General features: G+C 41.6%; 1 protein-coding gene across 1 annotated transcript in view; it reads right to left on the bottom strand.

Moving 5' to 3' along the window:
• Window positions 1-23465, bottom strand: part of Dnah11 (dynein axonemal heavy chain 11) — a 294048-nt gene that overhangs the window by 251312 nt on the left and 19271 nt on the right. Inside the window, exons 8-14 of the mRNA XM_051177827.1 lie at window positions 21989-22156; window positions 11650-11766; window positions 6823-6960; window positions 6274-6398; window positions 5282-5477; window positions 1875-1979; window positions 1315-1707 (exon numbers count right to left, since the gene is read on the bottom strand). Coding sequence (XP_051033784.1) covers window positions 1315-1707; window positions 1875-1979; window positions 5282-5477; window positions 6274-6398; window positions 6823-6960; window positions 11650-11766; window positions 21989-22156 — 1242 coding nt within the window. The remainder of the gene's footprint in view (window positions 1-1314; window positions 1708-1874; window positions 1980-5281; window positions 5478-6273; window positions 6399-6822; window positions 6961-11649; window positions 11767-21988; window positions 22157-23465) is intronic.

The following is a 23465-nucleotide window of genomic DNA, read 5'->3' as shown; positions in this document are numbered from 1 at the left end:
AATGGCAAGAGAAAATAGGAGACTCACAGTGAATATCTCCAAGCTGAATAATGGGTTACAACCAATTGAAAGCAGGAAAACCATAACCCTCCCCCTCTCTCATGAAATGGGAACCTTCATCTTAACACAAGGGAAAATTCAAGTCCTATTTCTGGAAGACTCAGACTGAACACCCTGGTTTTCAGACTCTATCTGCCCAAAATCACAGCGTGGGGCGGGGGGACCACAAGGGTGCTGTCTGCCCCACTCACAGGACATATTTACGGCTTAAAGATCACACATCCCTCGAGAGTTTTCACATAACGAGATACTCGGGAGGAATGAGTAGCATTCACCTTCCCAGTCCTTTTTAGTGTGTGTGTGTGTGTGTGTGTGTGTGTGTGTGTGTGTGTGTGTGTGGTGTGTGTGGTGTGTGTTTAGATGACATGCCTGTGGAAACCAGAGAGCAACTTGTAGGCGTTAATTCTCTCCTTCCGCCATGTGGATCCCAAGAGTTGAACATAGGTTCCCAGGCTTGGCAATAAGTCCCTCTTCACACTGAGCGGCTCATTCCCAGACTTGCATCTTAAGAACTAAGATCAGGAAAAGTTGACTTTGTGTCACTTGTTTGTGTCTCTAGCACTGGCCAGCTACACGTCAGCCCTTAGCCAGTGTCCCTCCTGTCACTACGGAAGGCTCTGCGCTCCTGTTTGGAACCAGCACGGGCATGTACTCTTTCTACCCCTCAATGGATTCCTCCAAAGAGCCCTTCCTCTCTCTGAGTTCATTCCAATCAACACGTGAACATGGGGCAATATCCGAAATAAGCCCATCTGTAGCCCTGATGTAGAGTGCCTGGGTACAGCTAAACGTGTGCTGTTCCCCACAGCAAGCCTCTGGGAGCTCACTGGAATCCACCTGCAAGGGCAGGAAGTGCTCTTAACCACTGAGCCATCTCTCCAGCTCCATGGAACCCAATTTTTTTTTTAAAAAAAAAAAAGCGGAGTAACTATTGCTGCCACCCTTAGGAGATCATGAAAACAAGGTGGCTGTCGCTGGCCAACCAAGTGGTAGGATTTAATATTAACCAAAGGGGTCAACTTGGTCCAAGAGTGATCAGCTCCCACCATTTTAACTCTGGTCATTGTATCTCATATTCACATCTGTCCCGCAGGAATGAGGAGTGAGGGCTACACAAACCACAGACAAATGACACAGATTCTTCCACCTTAAATTATAGCAGGACCATCTGTCAACTCCTGTTCTGATCTACGACGTTAGGTTTAGCGTTCCTCGTTTTGCTCTTAATATATGTTGAAACGTTGGGACTATTACCTCTACCAAGTTGTGTATCTTGTAGCCATCTTCTTGGATCAGCTTGTATTTTTTAGCAAACAGGTCCCCCTTGTCTTCCAAAGTGAAGGCACCATCTCTTCTGGGCTCCCTCCGGGGCAGCAGTGGCCACTCTGCCCAGGCCTGCATGGTTTGCTGGATTGTTCGTACGTTGCTCTGAGTCTGTGCCACTCTGAGCTCCAGCTCGGTGGTGGCCACATGCACCTTCTCCATGTAGACCCAGAAGTCATCCTTCCATGTGAGCCATGTTGCAGCCACGTTAAGCTGCTCATCAACTGCTCTGAGCTCACCCTCGATGAGAGGGTATTCGACTTCTAGAAGGTTCTGTTTCAGCTTATTGTAGCCTTGTACTAGGAGCTCAAGGTTCCCAATGTACTGAGCAAGACAAACCAACCAGGCAAGAGAACACAAAACAAAACAGAGCCGGATATGTTAGCACTTTTCTACATCGGAGAAGCACCAAGCCCCACAGGTCTCCAAACCAAGCAATAAAATTCAAAGTATTGCCATCCCGAAGGGACCAACTATCAAAAGCTACAAACCTTGAAAATAGTGTTCCTTTTCTGGAAAATGCCTAAAGCCGAGTCTGGTATGTCGGATTTCTTCAGCATCAAAAGGTATTTGACGTCTCTCAACACCGCCACAAGCTATTCCAACAATATTGAGAATTATTGCATACTTAAAAAATATATTTCTGGGCCAACAAGACAGCTAGTGAGTAGAAGTGCAGATCTGGCAACCTCAGCATAAGTCCCTGCATCCCACAGGAGAAAAACTCAGATGTGCTCACACGTGCAATTCCAGCCCAAGTTCTCTTGCAGTGGCGTGGGGGCAGGGACAGGAGGACCCTGCTGGGAGCTCCCACAGTCGGTGCAGAAACAGAAACAAGACTAATGACCTCATAAACAATATGGAAAAGGACTCCTGTAAAGTTCTCCTCTGACCCGCCCCCATGTGCTCTGTGTTCTTGCTTTCTCCCTCCCACACCCCTTCAAATAAATATAAATAAATATATCTCCTAAAAAACAAGAGAACATTTCCACGCTAAGACGAGTTTAGATGTGAAATACTTAAAATGTCATCTTGCAATTACTGTATTTCTGGTTCAAAGTAAATAGACTCTTGGTTCATATGCTTTGCTGCATCCCAAGTCCATGCCTGTGTCTCCATCCAGGATGGTATATGAACTCTACAGTTAATTTTTTTTTTATCTAATTTAATTTTATCTTAAAAGTCTGTGCATTACAGAATCCACAGAGTCCATCGAATGAGAGCTGTTGGTTTCTGGTTGTGGCGGTAACTTGTAATACAGTTATCCTCACAGGGAAAACAAAACTGTAGACGGTAGCTCTTAATTATCCCTAAAACGTTTCAAGCAATTGCTTTTTTTTTTAATGTTTGTTTTTATGTGTGTATTAAAATTTTACTACTTATCTATTACTGTAGTTTGAATGTAATTTGCTCCCCCATAAGCTCAAAAGGTGTGGCACTTTTAGGAGGCATGGATTTGGAGCAGTAGGTGTGGCCTTGTTGGAGGAAGTGTGGCATTATGGGGGATGGGCTCTGAGGTCTCCTATGCCCAAGATCCTACTCAGTCAGCCTCAGAGTCCACTTTCCCATAGCCCTCTGATGAAGTTGTAATCATCACTGTGTCTACATGCACACCCACATGCTCCCGCCATGATGGCAAAGGACTGAACCTCTGAATTGTAAGCCACCACCTCAATTAAATGTTTCCCTTTATAAGAGCTGCCCTGGCCATGATGTCTCTTCACCGCAATAGAGACCCTGAGATACCTGTTTTGAAATAATTGCCATTTCCAGAAAGAAAAAAAAATTAAACTCAGAACATATAATGCCTTTGATACCTCCAGGAGATATTTCTCCTACCAAGTTATGACAGCTGACTAAGTAACTGAACACCATCTATTAAATCCTCCCAGGAGGTGTGGGGTGGGGAGAGATCAGTTTTTTTTCTCTTCTCTTTATTTGAAAATCCAAGCTATCATGTATAGTACCCTTGCCAACATCTTCTTCAAATCTCCATAGAGAGCTTGTTAAACAACCAAATATTTTTCCAGGCATGAAAACAAAAGGCAAAGTCAGTACTGTTAGTTTTCTTTTCTTTCTTTCTGTCTGTCTTCCTTTGTGTGTGTGTGTGTGTGTGTGTGTGTGTAGACCAGGCTGGCCTTGAACTCACAGAGATCAGCCTGACTCTGCCTCCAGAGTGCTGGGATTAAAAACCTGTGCCACCACCACCTAGTTCTGTTAGCTTTCTTGATAAAATATTTATGTTGGTGAACCAAATTTCCATTAGCAAAATGAGGTAATGGTGTTTGTGTTTATTTTAGGGAACAGACCAGAATTAGGGGGGTCTGTGTTGGTGGGGGATGTCCTTCTGCATATATGTTTCTCTTATTGGTTGATGAATAAGACAGTTTGGCCAAACAAAGGCAAAAAAAAAAAAAAAAAAAAAAAAATAGGCAGGACTAGGAGCCGAGGAGAATTCTGGGAAAAGCAGGTAGAGAGGCGTCACAAAGGATGTCATGGAGGGGACTGGGAGGAGAGGATGTGCCAGACATTTTTAAGGAAGATAAGGCCATGTAGAAATAAGACAGAGCTAGCCAATGAGAAGCCCTAGCCATCGGCCAACAGTTTAATAATTAATATATATCACTGTGTACTTATTTGAGGCTGAAACAGCTGTGGGGCCTGGCTAGAAGAAACTCCAGCAGCACCATTGTTTATCTCTGAGGATGTTCTCAGTCAGGTTTAACAGAGGAGAAACGAACCTTGGGGAGTATGAGTGACAGCCTATCACAGGCTGGAGTCCTGTTGTACACTGTGAAGATTTGTCTCTGTAATTGGTTTAATAAAGAAGTCGACTGAGCCAAACAGAATAAAGATGGGGGGGGGGGGAGTCAAATTGAGAATGCTGGGAAGGAGAAGGGCAGAGCCAGCCAGATGCAGAGGGAGCAGGAGGTGAACACACCATGCAAATAAAGGTACTGCCATGTGGCAGAGCATAAATAAGGAACATGGATTAACTTAAAATGTAAGAGCTTGGTAGCAGTAAGCCTGAGCTATTGGCTGAGGATTTATAATAAATGTAAGTCTCTGTGTGATGATTTGGAAGGGGGTCCCCGATGGGAAAACTCCACTTACAGGCTGTAATCCAAGTTACTTAAGAGGAAGGACAGGATTGCTAGTTCAACATGTTTCCTGGGCTACCCAGTGTGTTCAAAGCCAGCCTGGGCAAATGAGATCCTGGTCTTGAAAATAATAAGTCAGTAAGGAATTTAGTGATAAAGAAGTATGCTGTAGAATAATCCTTCTGTACACTATGAATACTATCATTGGTTAATAAAGAATTGACTGGCCTATGGCTGGACAGGAAGAGATTGGACAGGAGAGTCAGAGTGGGAGGGTTCTGGGAAGAAGAGTGGGATCAGGAGACACCGGTGGATGCAAAGAAAGCAGGGCACGTAGAAAATGAGGTAACAAGCCACAAGCCATGTGACAGAGGGTAGATAAGAAATACAGGTTAATTTAAATGTAAGAGTTAGTAACAAGCCTGAACTATTGGCCAAGCATTTACAATTAATATTAAGCCTGTGTGGTTACCTGAGATTGGCTTGTGGGGCAGAAACTTCTGCCAACACAGGTATAAATAAATAAACTCACTGGTAGAGTGTTTGCCTGGGCTCTACAAGGTCCTGAGTTCAATAAAACACAAGCGTGCGCGCACGCGCACACACACACACACACACACAAAATCATCTACAAATCTTTGTATGGAAATCTTTCCTGAGTTTAAAATTTATATTCCTCATAGTACAGCTACTTTCCCAAAATAGTTGAAATGACTGAAGTGAACTCCTCCATCATCGTGGAGGCTTCGGGAACAGATGAGCAGCATCTATAATGCATTAGAAAGGGAAAGTCCTACCTTTGGATCAAAGTTGACACTAAGAAGGCCGTTGATGGCACTGAATTTAACCAAGGGCTGGTTCAAATTAAATTCACAGGTTTCATCCACATTCCTTCTCCAATCGTTATAGATGTGACTTTCAAACTGATCAAGCAAACTTGTCATTTCAGCGTACTTCTGACAGACTGCAGCCTCATCAGGACTGTCTGGAAATCTGCAGCAACATGGTGAGTCTACTTTTCTACATATGCTGACAGAGTACAGCTTATTTTTACAAGAGACAGTGGGAGCATATATTATACAGGTCAGAGCAAGAAGCAATTAAAGCTATACAGTATTTTTAAATTGTAATTACAAATGAATAAAAGGAACCCCAAAGGCATCATTAAATGGCAACAAGTTACCAGTTTCAAGCTGGGCTTTGGTGACTTGCACACCTTTAATCCCAGCACTCGGGAGGCAGAGGCAGGTGGATCTCTATGAGTACGAGGCCAGCCTGGTCTTAAAGAGATAGTTCCAGGACAGGCTCCAAGGCAATATAGAGAAACCCTGTCTCTGAAAAAACCAAAACAAACAAAAAGCAAAAAAACAAGTTACCAGTTTATAGAAGGAGGTTAAAAAGGGGTGCAGAGCACTGTGTGACAGAGAAGAGAAAGTACAATAATTAAACTTTCCAGACTCTGAATGAAAAGGACACACTAAAAGATAAAAGGAACAGAAAACAATATGAGCAGAAGAAAGTTGTGAGTCACATAAAAATACCAAAATTATGATAAAGCCCTCTCATCAGATCAAACCCAACAAAAATGAGCAGGCCAGCATATCTGCAGGTGCTAATATGAACAGCCACCTCACCTGGTGAGGTAGAGGTAAGGGGACCAGGACTGCAAGGTTATCCTCAGCATCCTAATGAGTTTGGGAACTATCTGTGCACCCTTAACCCCCTGTTTCAATGCAAAACCACCCATAAAACCAGTATAATTCACCATGAAGTAAGCCTAACTACTCACAGATAATGGAGAGATGCAAAGTTTGACCAAAATATTTGAAGGCGTTCAAGGAGCATTCTGGCCCACTTAATATTTCCAGAGGTGAATGGCATATTCTTGTTGAGAATTTCATGTCCTTGTTCAACCTGTAGGTTGGCATTTTCATGAGGAGGAAGGAGAGGGACACTCAGGGTGCTTTCCAACCTTATAAGCATTTGTTTTACTTTCACAGTGGCATTAAACATGGGTGTTTAATCACTTCACTAATGACGACATTAGGTCCCAAATCAAGTTCCCATCTCTGTAAAAAGATGGAGTCTATCTATCTATCTATCTATCTATCTATCTATCTATCTATCTATCTATCTTCCTAGCATGGCAAAGGTCTCAGGTTCAATCCCCAATGCTAAAAAGTACTTAATGCCTATAGATAATGACACTAATTTCAAATCCCTAAGTATTAATTTATCTAATAAACCTAATCCTTACACACAATAAAAATGACTCTAGTTGACGGCCTTGCCCACATATGTGTTGAAGTTTCTCAATCTTAATCTTACCACCACTCACCCGCTTCACATGTTCATCGTACAGATGCTTACACTCATCCAACTCTGCATTGAACATGTCCAATAATGTGCTATAATGTGGACTGAAAATTTCCATGACAACTGGTTTCTCCAGAAAATTCCCAAATATGGTCAAAAGCTATATTTAAAAAAAAAATTTCAAAGTTAAAGAAAGGTTAAGAACTTCAAGTTTTAATACAAGAGTTCAGCACACAACTTCCTCAGCTTAACTCCTTTACTACTATAGGCAAAGTCTAGATAGAGCTCTAAAATACCTGTGGTGCCACAACAAAAGATAAAAATGCATTTTGTGTTTTCCTAAAATTATATATATATATATATATATATATATATATATATATATATATATATATCCAATCCCACATGAAATTTCTTTGCCAACAAGGAAATTGAGGAGATCAGAAATGTCTATCAACAATGCTGGCTCATGGCTTACCAATCCCTCCTGCTAGGTGTCAGGGAATGTTTTCAACTTGCTTAGTGTGTAGAAGTAGAAGACTTAAATGTGTATTATGTGTTTGTCCACATCAATAACTACACCAAATGTACCAATAGCAATGACTTCTCTGCTCATGCCCCTAATAACCTCCCACCCACCCCCCCCAACTGCTGGTCTGGGGCAGCAATGGACACCTCCTTTGACACAAAAGTCCTGACTCAAGCCAATGCCTTCAGCTGGTCCAGCTGTCTCTTTCTCAGAAAGAGCCCACAGCTGGATGAATTAATGCAATTTAAGTTACAAGCCTGTGGAGAGAGAGTGGGTCAGAGAGAAATAGATGACAGCTATCAATCTGGTGATGGCACCAACCTCCTGAAGGCTCACACTGTCCACTGGTCACGGAGGACTCCCAGGTCCCCCAGCTCCTCACTAGTATCCATGAAGATGAGATAAGCTTACCCTCTGGTGTGTCCCCAAGAGGTGGCTTTCTTGGCAAGCTAAATCCCATTATGAATGTAATATTTGTATGCAACAGGGGTTCACACAGCACTGTGTGCCAGGCACGGTTAACTGGCGGCCTTGAAAACACGGCTGTCACACACTCTCCCACAAGGAACTCAATTGCAGGAGGGAAGACTACTGGCAGAGCTAGATCCAAAGCCAGGTCTGGTCCTTCCCTGGTTCCCTCTCACGGGTACCTTAGTCTCCCCATCCAATGTGTTGTTTGCTACTGCCTCGGTTACCAGTGCTAACTGCAGTCCAAGAACACCAAATATAAAAATCCTAGCGTGGAACAATTTCCTAAGATTTGTTCAGTTCTGTAATTCCGTATTACATTGCTGTTATTGTAGTGAGCCCAATTTCTGAACTGAACTAATCACAGGCACACAAGTATAAGAAATAGAGAGTGAGTTTGCATAGACAGTTCAATGATTTACAAGGCTGAGATGCACAATGGGGATCTTGGCCTATAGCTATGTGGGCTTCATAATGTGTGTATTTTACACTGGTATTCTCTTCAAGAGGTATTCCAAATCAGCAACATGAAAACAAAGAGAATTTTGTCCTGTTTTCCTTAAGAAGCAATGGGTGTCCCTCAAATCTCTCATTGAAAAATAGCTTTGATAGAGAAGTTTTGTGAACATTCTCACAAGTTACACTCCATGAAAAGAACACAATGAAAAAGTTATATAAATTAAAATATAAATGCATGCATCTGTTTCATGGGCCATCAAAGACAAACACATTCTGGCCTTTTCTGATAACGGTTGTAATGGTAACAGAAATGTCCAGATAATTTAAAACCCAGTTGGTTAGCTACCTCGAAAAACATTAATTATTAACTTTCCAGTCAAGTCCACTGTGTTATCAGTTGGGGCTTCCTGTGAACTCACAAGTGAGCACTACCCTGTGAGGTTAACAGAGGGAACCCCAACATTTACTGGAAATACATTTCTTTCTTCACATGGTCTTATATTCTCCAGAAGTTTCTGGGTTACAGTTCATATTGCTTACTTGCCTGCTGGTGCTTAAGCCCTGGGGTTGAAAAAGAGACAGAAATATTCCAGAGAGAAGCTGGAGAGCTACAGAGTAGTGCTTTTAGATCTGCTAGGCAGTCTGTGCTATGCTAACAGCTCATGGCCATCAATACATAAGTGTTCATCTCCAGGAGGGGAACTACAGCTGCCATGGCCTTCTGACGCTCTGAGGCAGAATAGCCAGAGCTTTTACAGTACCAGATGTTTTCCTTCAACTGGCCCAGCAAGCTGAAGGCTAAATCCCCCAACATTTTCTTTCCCTGAAGATTCCATTTCAGAACTCCTTAATCCCACTCCCTCTCAGCTTCCTAATGTGATGCAGCTTTTCATAACCCTGCTCTACTGCTCAAAGTAGTATCAATATTAATACTGACATATAATTAATATTAATATATAATCAATAATTATATATATAATTATGTAACTATATGTATAGTTACATAATTGTATAGTTATACACACGCATATATACATATACAGGTTGAACATATATCAGCAATGCTTGGGATTTGGACTAGAGGATCTTAGACTTCAGCTTTTGCGGATATGGAATATTCACACTCTCCATCCCCCCCCACACACACACACAATGAGATACCTTAGGGCCAAAGTACATTTATCTAAGCATACAATTCAAATATGCCATCTACACCTAGACGGAAGGTAATTTCATATAATTTTTAATAGTATTATAAAATAAACTTCACACGGAATGTGCCACCTACAGCATTACCTGGACCTCGAGGCAATTGGGATTTTGAGCACTTGTAACGTCAGACTTTTGAGTGAAGCTCATTCAATCAGTACACTGTCTAAAATCTTTTCTGAATTCATTTTCCAAACACATTTCAATTTATATTAATACAAATCTTGGATCCATTTATAGTGTTGTGTTCCTATTTCAGCAGATGCCAGCATTCTAGGTCCTTAAACATTACAGGTTTATACCAGAATACCAGTATCCATTGTTCTTCCTGACTATGTCTTTACCAAGAGCCAACATCAAGCTGCCATCTCTCAGCAACAACCTACAAAAATATTCCTCCTGTAGAACCGCCAGTAGTCAGAGCTCATCAGCCTGCATCTATGGATGAAATCATGTTTTCTTGGAGTACATAACCCTGTATATCTTCCTTCTGCTGTTCCTCTCCCCAGACTGTGTAATTTCTAAATCCAGTTAATCCAACTACCTTCTGGCTATCAGTATGTAACTACTGTCTAGAAGGCGACCCAATTCTAACTAGAAGAGCATGCCCATTATTCTTAAGGCAGGATTTTATCTTATTATTTTAGTAGTCAAGCTACAAGTATGTGGAATGCTTTTTTTAAACCACTTGACAACAAGATGAAACTGCTTAGAAAAAAATAAACTAACGTGTACTTAAATAACCCATGTTAATGGTTGTGAGTGGGCAAGAAGAACAATTTGAACTAGATTGCTAATGAAATGGAGTTAGGAATCTATATTGGGAGTTCGCTCTGTTCTTTCTTCTGGTTACCCACAAAAGCTTAAAAAAGATAACAGTTTCCAGTAACAGAAATATGAGCAGTCATGCACAGACATTATAAAGGACTATTATTCAATTGGGTTAGGCAAAATAAATAAATAAAAATAAAGCTCAGCTACTAAATGGGAAAGGCTACAAAGCAGATCAGAATGCCGCCATCTTGTCTAAGAACAATATGTATGCATATCTTGTCATAGGAAGAAATATCATACTAAACATAAATTACTTGTTCTCAATATCTTGGCCAATGAGAACCTCAGTTTTACCTGAAATGATTTTGTTACAAAAAAAAAAAAAAAAAAAAAAAAAAAAAATGCCATTTTTCTCCTGCTCAATTCTTGATGTCACAACACAACAAGTTGACTTAAGGAGGAAGCAGACACAGTCGGTTCTCTAGTGTTGCTCAACCCGTCTGAAAGCCCAGTAGTATTTTCCTTCCTTGAAATCTGCCTGCTGCATTACTTTGTACTATGCCTGTGGTTCTGACCGTGCTCATCTTGTGTGACAAATGCTCAATTTCCCTTTGGGATATCACCTAGTACTCACTTATATCATGACTTGGAATTCCCTTTTTTAAAACATGCTGTCCCTATTTCCATATTACAAGCTTTCCATCTCCAGGAGCTATCAAAATGCATTTCTTTCCCAGAACTACTTACTCTGTTCCCACTCTCTCCTACCCACTCAGTGGTAGAGTAGGTGAGCACTCATTCCCCAACTCTTCACAAGATTCTTAATAGACATATAATCTATTACGTTCATTCATGAAACATTCTCGAATGTTTCAATATCTCTGATGTCAGAATGCATTAGGCAATCAATGGGATTATGATTAATATAGCAGCATTTTTTCTTATTGACACATAAATAATGCCTGGTAATCAATGGTGCCTTACACCCAATGATATAGGGGAAATTAGCCCTTATTTGTTTCAGTCTCACTAATAAAGTAGGCAGGTGATTGTGGCATAGGCAAACAATCTAAAGGAAAGAAGTATTGAAATTACAGATTTTTTTTTCTTTTAACTTTCCAATGTGGCTTACTGTTGAGTCGATATTTCATTGCCCACATCCGATAGGCTCTACAGGAAATGAGAGCTGAAATACAGTGAATGCCAGAAAAGATCAAAAGTTAAATGTCCTAAAAATGCCCTTCCCAGAGTAAACATCGCTACTTTCTAGTCTCCTTTCAAACCTTACTGTTCAGTGGGCTTGAATGCAAAGGGAATGTGGCTGGCCGAATCTGAGGAGAACGCATTTGGCCATGTCATTTAACAGTCTAAATAGTTCATTTTCTTGGGAGCGCCCCCCACAGAACTGACCTTAAATGCGGATTCCAAACCAGTGCAGTTGCAGAGACCTTCACAGAGCAGCATCCCAAGCTGCCTGTTAAAATCCAGGGTTTTAGACTTAAATTTGAAATAGTCACTTTCAAACCCCTGCATCATGGAGAATAAAATGTTTTAGTTACCGAGAAGATTTCAACAGTGAAAACAGCAACCATTTAAGCTTGACCTTACTGTCCCTCACTCTCTCAATTAGTTTATTTTACCAAGAACAGCTGCTTCTTCTGACGGACTGCACAAGTGGTCACCTTTTAGAACACTGCCTGTGTGGTGGCATGTTTCCCGTGTTTTCACGGGGCTCAGCCCTCCCGGTACTGTGGTCCCACAGTTGCATGTGGGCATTAGCATGTCTGCCTTCCTCCATCTATCTCAATCACAAATAAAGAACACCGCTTCTCGGAACATCTCTACCAGAACCGAGTGTCATCTGTAAGTTCCACAGAATGCTGTGGGTGGAAAACGGGTCATCAGGTAAGAACTGAAAACCACTCCCCTGCGAGAAAGTGTCAGGAGTGGCAGAAGAAGCAGAAACACTCAGATATGTTTTCCAAGTTCTCATTAATATGCAGCTGACAACCCCCGGCAACCCTCATGCATAACCACCCACGCACGCATGCGCGCGGTTAGAGGGAAGGAAACTGGGACGTAATGACTACAGCTTTGTCTTCTTCCGAGCCACAGAGCCACAGTCGCCTGGAGTAAAGCTGTCGCCCCCACCCCCCTCCCGGGCTTCACAGTAGTGAAGGCCTTCACCTGTGCATCAACAAAATCCACAATAACCATCAGTTGTATCCACAGTAACCATCAGTTGTATCCACAGCTAGATCTGTTTAGTTCTGTTCTCGGAGCCTTACATTAATTAACTCAATCGTTACAACATGCGGCAGAAGCTGATATGCCTTTCCATCTTGTGAGTGGTAAAACAATCTCAGGTAGCAAAGGTGCACTGTTCTGCATTCTAAACAAACTTTGTATATTATCCCTTAGAGCCAGTGATTGTGAACTTACCCTCTCCGGCCACTGACCATCAGTGTAACGGGAATTAGGCATGTGTAGACATTGGATACTTCTATTATATTGAACCATTTAGGAAAATTTTTTTAATTTGATCTGGGAGAGGAGTTTTGCAACCTTATACCATTCTTCTGTTTAAAACTCTATCTAATCATTCAATTAGAAGAATATTTGATATATAAACTGCATTGCTATACATAAAGTATGAGCCTCATCTGCTGGCTTCTGTGAAGAAATGTATCCGCTATGTTCTCAATGTTTCTGCTGCACCAGATCCCTTGGTGTAATCCAAATGTATCAAGGGTAGTACGAAGGGTTGGGTCGTGATTTCTGGAAGTGACAAAAAAAAAAAAAAAAAAAAAAAAACAGGCCAGGGCCATCCTGACTGGATGGGACCCGTGTTCTCTTAAAGATGTGGGGAGAGACAGTCACCCAAGACCACACATGCTGACAAGGTGGCCCACCCTGAGTCATCTGGTGCCTTGATCTTGGACTTCCCAGACTCTGGAACAGTGAGGAATAAATGTGTTGTGTTTACAAGGCACCTGACTCCATGAGAACACTGAGCAGGTCCCTTCCAATGAGTTTAACTTGGCGTGGTGAGAGCAGCTCATGGTGGAGTTCTGGACTCTGTCACAAACCACAGCATTACATTTAACATTAAGAGGATGGAACCAAGTCTCCAGAATCCTAGCCAAGCCACCTCTCCACTCAAGAATCACTCACTTGGAAGTAAATACAACTCCCTAACAAGTTTTGACAAGCCTCGCACACCCCTCTTCTCAGGATAGAAACAGAGTACACAGTCTATAATCCTTAACCACTTAACCCTTAGAGACAATGATCAACAGAAGTAGATAAAACAAAAATCTCCATCATACACACACACTGTTTATAAATAGACACTGCCACAGAGAATTCACATGTATACAGATCTGAATGCATCAACATCTCAAGTTGCTCTTTTTATAACCCCTAAAGAAACTTGGGAAGCCCCTCTGACTCTTTGATACATGCTAGCCATCTTTGCTCTGAACTACCCCCTGCTTCTCTGTCTCCATCTATTCCAGCAAGTCCCTCGTGGCTACCGCTGGCTGTTCATCTAGGCTGATGTTACCCCCTCTAAACATCCTCCAAGATGAAACCTAAGTGATCTGTGTCACTCCAAGTCAAACTCCTGTAAATTATCATCTCACTCAATAATCTGAATTTATTAAAATGGCACAGTAATAACATGGCTCTCAAGGCCTTATATGGTTGGAACCTCACTGACTGCTCTAAGATATTCAGATACTACCTTAGTATTCTCACTCTAGGATCTAGCCACATCTATCATCTCTAATTGCCTTTACCTACCAACTTCTCTCTTGCTTCCTTCCTATTTGTGTTACAGATCTCTGTGTATTTTCACAGGGCTGAAACAGGGCTCGGTTTTCATGTCCCAGCACTAAGCATGCTATATAGTAATTGCCTACCCACAGTCTCTCCCGGATTCTGAGTCAATAAGGCTAACGAACAGACTTATTTTTCACAGTGATAGTACTAATATTTCATGGAGTTCCCAGCTCATAGATGTTCCCCAGTTAAGTATTTATTAGATAGTAAGTGGTGAGCTAGCTAGTGTGACTCGGGAATCATAAAAGTGTTTCTATATTCTGGAAAGTAGAAAACTGCCTTTATTAGCATCCTGGGAAGCTATCAAAAGGGTTTTAATTAGAGAAAAGCCATGATTTGACTAAGCATGTGAAAGGCTCTCAAGCTCCTATATGGAGAATAAATTAATGGAGCCAAAACAGGTCAGAGAGGAGCAGCTTCGGGAAAAGCAGTAGTCCAGGTGAAAAATGAGCTGTGGATATCCATTCCAGACAAACTCGGGAAGCGAGTAAAACAATGGATGACTGTGAGCATTTGCCCTAAGAAGCCAATTATTTGTGACATCTGAAAAGCTGAAGAAAGTAAGAGTAGCCTGGGGGCTGGGGGAAGACTTAGTTCTGAACCAGTAATTGTAAGGCAACCATTGAACCCCTGGTGGAGATGCTGATGAGGCAGCTAGGCTGTGTGTTCAGGACTTGAGGAAACCCACCCCTGTTAAGTGCTTTAGGTCTGACTGGAGTTCTTTACCCTCTCTGTCCCTGCCCTTCCAGTGGGGCTGGGTGTCATGGAGGGCAAGGTACATGAACAAATATTAAACGTCATCGACTTCACACAATCCCCCCCCACTTCCGTTATTAAATCCTAAATCCCACACAACTGACATCTTACAGCGCAGGTGTCGTGGTTAGGCCTTGGCCTGTGTATTCACATCTCTGCTATTTTGTATCCTTTAACCAAGAGGGTTAAACTGTAAACTATAATATCAGTTTCAAATTTACACCAAATACTGAACCTGCTTTACACCTGATTTATCCCTTATCGCCCTTGGTGTGGTCTATATCCTCTCGGTACTGGAGAGAGCTGCCCATTGTTATAACCATTGTGGGACCAAGGGCAAGGTCTTAAAGGATGTGAAAATAGAAGAACTATTTAACTCTGTGATCCTTTACCTGAGTCTACCTTCAGTTGAGATGAAAATCACCTCAGAAAGACAGCTGGAGGAAGCTCAGGGCAGATAACTCACACTGGAGGATATGCAACAATGTAAATGCTGGTCAGCACAGTAAATAATCACACACACACACACACACACAAATGAGAGAGGGGGGAGAGAAAGAGAGAGAGGGGAGAGTTTATATAAAATGGAATGTTACTCTGCCCAGAAAAAAAGGAAATCTTCTCATTTGTCATGACTTAGACACCCCCAGGGGACACCGTGCAAGCAAAGAAAGCTACCGTACGATCTCACTATACATGGGTTTGGGTTATTGTGGGAAGGTGGGAAGAAGTGGAGAGAGGTAGGTCAGAGGGTACAAAAATCACAAATATACAAGATAAGCAAGCTAAGAGAGCTAAGTACAGTGTGAGGTACAGAGCAAAAGGAAATGTTGATTCTTCAAAAAATACAATCCTTTAGTTACATTAAATAAAAGTGATCCAAACACATCAATTCAAAAGGCTGACAAATTTTCTCTGGATTGAGTCTTTCATCTTCAGTTTTCTCTGAATGTTCAATACTCAATTACAAAAAGAAAGTGGGGGTATTATTATGATTTTCTGGAAATAAAAATGATTGCAAAGCAGTACTATGAATAACTGTGCACAAAATTAGAAAACGTAGCGAGGCATGGATGGCGGTGCGTGTCCGTGAGCCCAGCACATGGCAGCAGAGGAAGGAGGGTGAGGAGCAGGTCAACCTAGTCCATGTAGCAAGACTTTCAGGGAGGCCTGGGAGAAGGAAGGGCAACCCAGATGAAAAGGACAAATTCCTAGAGACATGCCATCTAACAAGATCAAATCAGAAAAGCCAAAACTAGTGAGATAACGAAAGTAAACAAGCAGCTTCCCAACAGCTAAAAGTCAAGACCAGATGTTCTTATTGTGAGTATTGAAGGAGAATTAAGACCAAGCCTTCTCAAGCTTGCAAACTCACTCTGCCAGATTAAGTGAAGCTCTGACCCCAAAGTTAGATAAAGATAATTCAAGAGGAGAAAACTTCGGGCCAATGTTCCTCACGAATGGTGAGACAATATGCAAATGGAATTCAGCAGTATGATAGAAGAATTACAAACAGTGGTCAAGAGAAGTATTCCACAATAGCAGGATGGTTTAACATATTAAAAAGGAGGAAGAAAATGTAATGTACCACACATAACAGAACAAGAGAGGGGAGTGAACCTCACATGATACAGAAGAAGCTTAATATTCAACACTCTTTCATGAGGAAAACATTCGATGAAATAACGGAGGGAGCTAAAGACCCCCAACATTGGCCTCCTGTGAGCACGGAGTTGTTAACGTCGTTAACAAAGATGAAAGGGGCAAAAGCTCTCCTCTGAAGTCAGGAACAAGACCCGAATGCCTACTTTTAATTCAATACAGCATTGTAGCTCTCTCCAGGGCAACTAGGCAAGTGAAGCAGAAAGCATCCAAATTGGAAAGTACTCTGCTGTCTTTTCACAGGTGGCATGGTTTTATCTAAAGATTGCAAACCTAAGGAATGAAATCAATAAACAAACCAGCAAGGTTTGGGGTGAAAAGTCAATACACAAAGTCAGTTATGGACTGGAGTGCTCGGCCAGCAAAGCAGTGTTTTCTGTGCAAACATAAGAATCTGTGTTCCTCCCCTAGGGCCTGAATAAACAAAGTCTGGAGTGGTGGCATGTGCTTTTCACCCAGGAGGCTCCCTGGCCAGCAAACCCAGCCTAAACTGACAAGCTCCTGGAACATGAACTCTGGGGAACAACACAGGAGGTTGACCCCTAACCTCCCCCCCATATGGATACACTGGGGCACAGACAAGACACATAAACACATGTGCACAGAGAGAAGAAGAACATTTGCAGTTATGTATACTGGCAATAACCAATCCTGAAAAGAAAATAACTCCATCCACAGCAGCATTAAAAAGAAGAAAATACTTCATAATAAGTTTGACCTGGGAAGTCAAAGACTTAAATACACAGCAGAAGCTATAAAACAATTTGCTGTAAACAATTGAAGGAGGGATGGGTAGAAAGATATCCCACTTACATGGGCCAGAAGATCTAATGTCATTGCAGACACAATACTATCCAAAACAATTAGTCCTGTCAATCTAATCCCTATCAAAATCTCTGTGATGCCTTTATAGCAATTAAAAAAAATAATTCTAAAGGTCTGACTAAATCTTTCCAAAGTTAGCAGGCTTATACTTTCCAGTAAGAAAGCTTACAAGTCTACAATGTTGATAACAAGTCTACAACATTGAAAACAATATAGTACTGGCACATAGATCGATGAAATGGCATAGGAAGCCCAGACATAAACACCTTACATACAATCAATCAGGTCATTGTTGGTAAGGGTGCAAAACCACTCAAGTAGGGCCAAGAACAGTCTCTTCAATGGATGCTGATAGGGAGATGGATTGATTGTCCTTCTGTGGGAGTCAACTTGGACCCTTAGAACACTTAAAAATTAGACCTAAATTGTAGTCATGAAGACCATAGACTTTCCAGAAGAGGACACTGGAGGAATGCTCATGACACTGAACTGGGCAGTGCTTCAAAATCCTTTCCTTCTGCCATTCATAACAAATACATTCTGTCCATACATTTAGAAGTGGAATTGGATTCGGTGTATGTCATGGCTGGGGCAGTCGCCTAGCATCTGTGAGGTCCTAGGTTCAATCTCTAACCCCAAGAACGAAGCAGTGATAACATTTTACTTCCACTTCCAAACCTAACTTTGAAGACTGAAGAGGAGGAAGACCTATCATAACACACGTTACATCCATTCATCCACTGCACCCTTTCTGGTGCACGAAGCTCTTTTTTCCTTTACTCACTCTCTTAAGATCAGTCCGCTGGTAACATTGTTTTAGTTTTTGTTCACCTGGCTATCCCTTCTTGTTCCTGAGGGCAGAGACCCCTAGATTTACAGTTCTTTCTTAGAATCCATTTTGCCCAGTAAATTCTGACATCTATGGTTTCTGATAGGAAATATACCAATCAAATTTATTCATCTACAGGTAAGAGAGATCATTTCTCTCTCACACTTTTGGTTTTAAAATTTTAAAAGACAGGCATAGTGATGCACGTGTGCAAGCCCAGCACTTGGGAATCTGAGGTCAGAGTCACTTGAGCTCAGGAGTTTTGCGCCATAGTGTAGTTTGATGACAAAGGGCAGCAACTCTGTGTCCGAATCAGCAATCGCTCTCAGATGGTCCCGGTGTTTCTATCACCAGTGAGTACTAATCAACTGATATCCAGGCATTCATTGTCAAGTGTTGAGATTGGGGACCACAAGCCTCCATTACTGTCAGGTGGAGACATGCATCCAAATTCTTCCCTGGGACCCTCCAAATACACAAGGATAGAATGTCTCCTGGTTACAATTATATCCAGACTAGGAGGTCCAACTCCCTGTGAGGGTTCTTTGGATCCCACATGTGTGAAAGTGCTCAATCTCAACCGGGCTTCCTCTAATACCACAGGTGAGGCTAAAAACAACAACAAAATCAGATTTCCATATGGTCTCCACCAGCACCATGGAGAGGAGCGTTCCGCTCTCTTCCTGCCAGCAGGCATGAAGACCATGGCTCCTTCTTAGTCACCTCTGATACCACCCACCAAGCAGGGGTGAGGGATGGAGCAATTGGATGCCAACTCGGTAGTTTAGAGCTCCTATCCAGCCTTCCTGGAGGAGTAGTGTTGGGATACCTATGCTTCCTTGGTGCCTGACTACAGTGTAGACACTTGTAAGTTTTATATTTTTCTAAGGGTGCCCTCTTCTTGGTCCCCTGGCTAGAACAAAGTCAGGTTTTTATAGGAATCAATGGTGTGTGCCTACTGGCAGGTCTAGTTTGCTAATATAATGGTTTCTAATTCTGAACTATTTTACATAATATGAAAACCCGAGGAACTTACTTCCATATTGTTTCATGGGTTCTGAGATTCTTGGCCAATGTGATTTCTTCTTTGTGTGTGTGAGAGAGGGGGGTGGCTGCTAAGATTTTAGTTGTATTTAACATGAGAACACACACACACACACACTCACACACACACACACACATATATATATTCTCCAAACCTTTCTAGAAGCAGACATTTCTAGCTAAATTGTTGAACAATCCTATCTATTACTCTGAATAATAGTATAAAATAACATAAACTACTCAATAAATCCCACAATTTATTGAATAGTGTACAATTGTAAAAAAAAAGGGGGTGAATAAAAATATAATTATAGCAACACCCAGAAGCTGCCAAAATACACTGTTAGGAACAAGATGGTTACATTGTGTGTTGGAGGCTCTTTGTGGAAAAAAAAAATGGGAACAAAAAGATGAACACAGATGTGTGTCATTATCTGCAACAATCTTTCTGAGGCATTTTTATAGGACACTTATTATGGAGGTACCTTTGAGGAGGAATAATGTTGGAAACATTTTAACAAAGATCACTTTGGTTTTTAGACAGATTTTTCTGTGCCACTCTGTTTAGTGTCAAACTCTCTGACCTCAGGCTCCCAAATATTACACTTCCATAAGGGCTGTGCAGTGAGAATGAAGGTAATTTTTTTGTTTTTGCTTTTTGCAAATGTTACCTGCCCAAAAGAATGAATAACTTTTTAAATAAGTAGTATTTGAAATAGAAACAAACAAGATACATAAAAATCCTTAAGTGACTGAAAAAAGAAACCTGTATAAATTAGAAGACAGGACAGAGGAATAGCAAAAGAACAGTGTGTGTGTGTGTGTGGGGGGGGGTGTGCTGGTTTGTTTTATGTCAATTTGACACAAGTTAGAATCATTTTGGAGGAGAGTCTCCATTGAGAAATCACACACACACACACACACACACACACACACACACACACACACTGGATTGACAAGTCTGTGGTGCATTATCTTGATTGGTGTGGAAGGGCTCAGTTTACTCTGGTGGCACATGGTGCCACTCCTGGGCTGGAGGTCCCAGGAGCTTTAAGAAAGCAGGCTGAGCAAGCCATGAGGAGCAAGCCAGCAAGCAGCTTTCCTCCATAGCCTCTGCCCAGGCCCGCCTGCCTTAAATTATTCCTATAACTAACTTTGGTGGTAGACTGTGATATGGAACCATAAGCCAAATAAACTCTTTTCCATGTGTACACAACAGAATATTATTCAGTTGTTAAGAAAAATGAAATTTACAAGTAAACAGAACCAGAAACAATTATCATGAGTGACATAACCCCAGACTTAAAAAGATGAATATTTCACACTTCTCTTAAACGTGGATGTTAGCTATTAAACTTTAGATATGTATGTGTTTCAATAAAAACAACCACAGAGGCTAGGTATCTGTGAATACCAGTAGGGAAGAGGGCATCGTCCATGGAAGGGGAGATAGAACACAGTGTTATAAAGAGATTCAAGGGAAACAGGAATAGAAGGATTACATGGGGGAGAGGGACAGGAGTTCAGGTTACAGGAATGGGGGAGGACCAAGTAAAAATAAAGGCCTTATGAAACCCGTATGGAAACCTACTGCCATAGAAGTTTCCTAAAGTACACACCATATAGTGTCCATATAGTGAAAAAGACATGCCTGCATGTATGTCTGTGTACCACATGCATGCAGTGCCCACAGAGGCCAAAAAAAGAATGTCAGATCTGTTGGAACGGAAGCTATGGATGGGTTGTGAGTTGCTATGAGGATGATGAGAATTAAACCTAATTCTCTGGAAGAGCAACCAGTGCTTCCCAAAATGATTATCTGGTGCAATGTTATCTGGGAAAATAAAAGCTAATCAAGACACGCCTCTAGGAAAGAGAAGAGGCTGGAGAGAGGGTCTGGTGGTTAAGAACACTGGCTGCTCATCCAGTGGATCAGTCCTCCACAGTCATATGGTAGACTGAGCTACTGGATCCTAGCACAGCCCCACACAATGAATGTTTTCCTAGTGCCTGCTATGGCTCTAGGGATATGCCTGTACTAATTGTTACTACACTCCTCCTTCTTTTCCATAGATCATACAGAAACACTCCAGAGGGCCAACCACAGTAACTGCACTTCCCACAAAGTCACAGGACTTCAGCAGGATCTGGTTTGCTAACTACGTCCTTGTGAAGTTGACACACTGCACACCTAGGTTTCAACGGCTGATTTGAACAATATATATACACAAGAGTGAATAAACTTAGATTCTGTATCTTTTAAAAGGTAGGCTAAATGTTTCTTCTTTTTTAAACTCAGGTTTCTGCTTTTGGCAAACCACATTAAAAAGCTCTTACCTTAGAGCTGGAGAAAGGCTCCTGGGGAACTCACCTGCCACCAGCATGCTCAGAGGGATAGAAAACTGAGAGCAATTTCTAAAGCTCAAAATATGAAATTACTAATAGCTACAACAATGGGGACAACATGAGTGTTGGTAAATGATGATTCAATGATCAGCAAGCCAAAACTTACAAAGAAAGGTTTAAAGAAAAGTGTGCAAGTTACACGAACATTGGACAAGCAGATCCATGTGTGTGAATACAGGAAGATCCTTTTTGGATGTTCACAAGAAACTGACCTAGACTGAGGTCCATGGTTGTCTAAGAGCTTGGAACTGAAAGCTCAGATACGGTCCCCGATCATAACAAGGGGCCAGGATAACTGTAGAGAGTCATTAACATCTTTGGGTCCTACAAAGGTCTGCCTGGGTAGCCTGCACCATCGCTATCCGGGAAAATGCGTATTATTACCATGTCATCGCAGTCGGATGGGTCATAAACGCTCTGTCGGAAAACTTCACAGCATTCCATGAACTCTTCGCTCATCGCGTGTATTTGTGCATTTAGGATCGCTCCCTTGGTGCCACCAAACTCCAGTCTTTCCAGCTTTTCAAATTCCAGCATGGTGACAAACACCTCCTTTGTAAAAATAAGTACAGAGCATTCCGTCATCAACAGCAACAAAGGAGATTTTTAAAGATTCCAGCCCAAACATTTTCAAACAGTCAGGATTAATGGGTACTTACGACACAGAAAACAAATACTGCTGATTTCATTAAACACAGCAAATTCTGATTTTTTTTTTTAAGACGGCAATCCATTTTTAATCACTGAGAGGTACCCAACAGTGGGGACAGTGCCTGGTGTACTGCATACACTTGAACCTGAGTGCAATCCTAACAGTAAAGCAGACAGCTCCAGCCACCTACACTGGGCAGTTACCCTACACCATCACTGGAGGGGAAACAGGGTGCCTGGTGCTTGTCTACAAGGGAGAGGCAAATCACCCTTAGGTGTTTGAGAGACTTGAGTGGCATTCAGGCTGACCGACAATAAAAATTTTCACATAAATCTCTGGTTTTGAATGAAATCCAGCAAATCTTGCATAAATGATAAACTATAAAAATCTGCAAAAAGAACCCAAAAAACTCTACAACTTGAAAAGAAGGCATTGCCATCAGTTCAAAAGAAGCCTACATTGGTAGACTCAACACAAAAGTTTATTCATTTAATTTTTATATTTTAGGTTTAAAAATAATAAATTATACATAGGACTAGAGACAGGTTAAGAGCCCTGACTGTTCTTCTAGATGACCAGAGTTAGATTCCCAGCACCCAAATGATGCCTGAAAATATAGGGCAACTCCGGTTCCATGGGGTCCTGTGCCCTCTTGTGGCCTCTGCAGGAACTGCATGCATGTGATAACAGTTGCACATACAGACGAAACATCTATACACAAAAACTCGTAACTTAAGAATACCTACTCAAAGTAAAATTTCCATGTTCTTAGTTTTATTAATGATTGTGCTAATTAATTCTATGGCAGTTACATTATCTACTTGTGAATGCTCCAAACAGATCCGTTTACACAGCAGTGTGCATGCCAGACATTAGGGGATTGGGCAGGAGGATCAGGACTCTGGAGCAAGTTTGGGGCAGTCTGCGCTATATAGCGAGACCTTTTCATAAATAATGTTTTAGACAGGAGAAATGACAGTGTGATACTCTAAATTATCAAGAGGGTTTTCAAGTATGGAATTTTACTTTCAAGTTTCATACATTTCCTTTTCGGCATTTACAGGAAGGGTGAATCCTTTATAGCTTCCTGTTTCATAATTTTCCACAGGCACTTGGGAAATTATTTCTAGCCACTGACAGGTAAAGAAGTTCACCTACTCTCATTCATAACCAATAAAAAAATGAATAAAAAATAGGATGTGGTGGTCC

The sequence above is a fragment of the Phodopus roborovskii genome, unplaced genomic scaffold, assembly GCF_943737965.1.
Source record: "Phodopus roborovskii unplaced genomic scaffold, PHOROB, whole genome shotgun sequence".
NCBI classification, from domain to species: domain Eukaryota; kingdom Metazoa; phylum Chordata; class Mammalia; order Rodentia; family Cricetidae; genus Phodopus; species Phodopus roborovskii.
The sequence above is the reverse complement of the archived record's forward strand: the minus strand, read 5'-3'. Positions and strand labels throughout refer to the sequence as shown.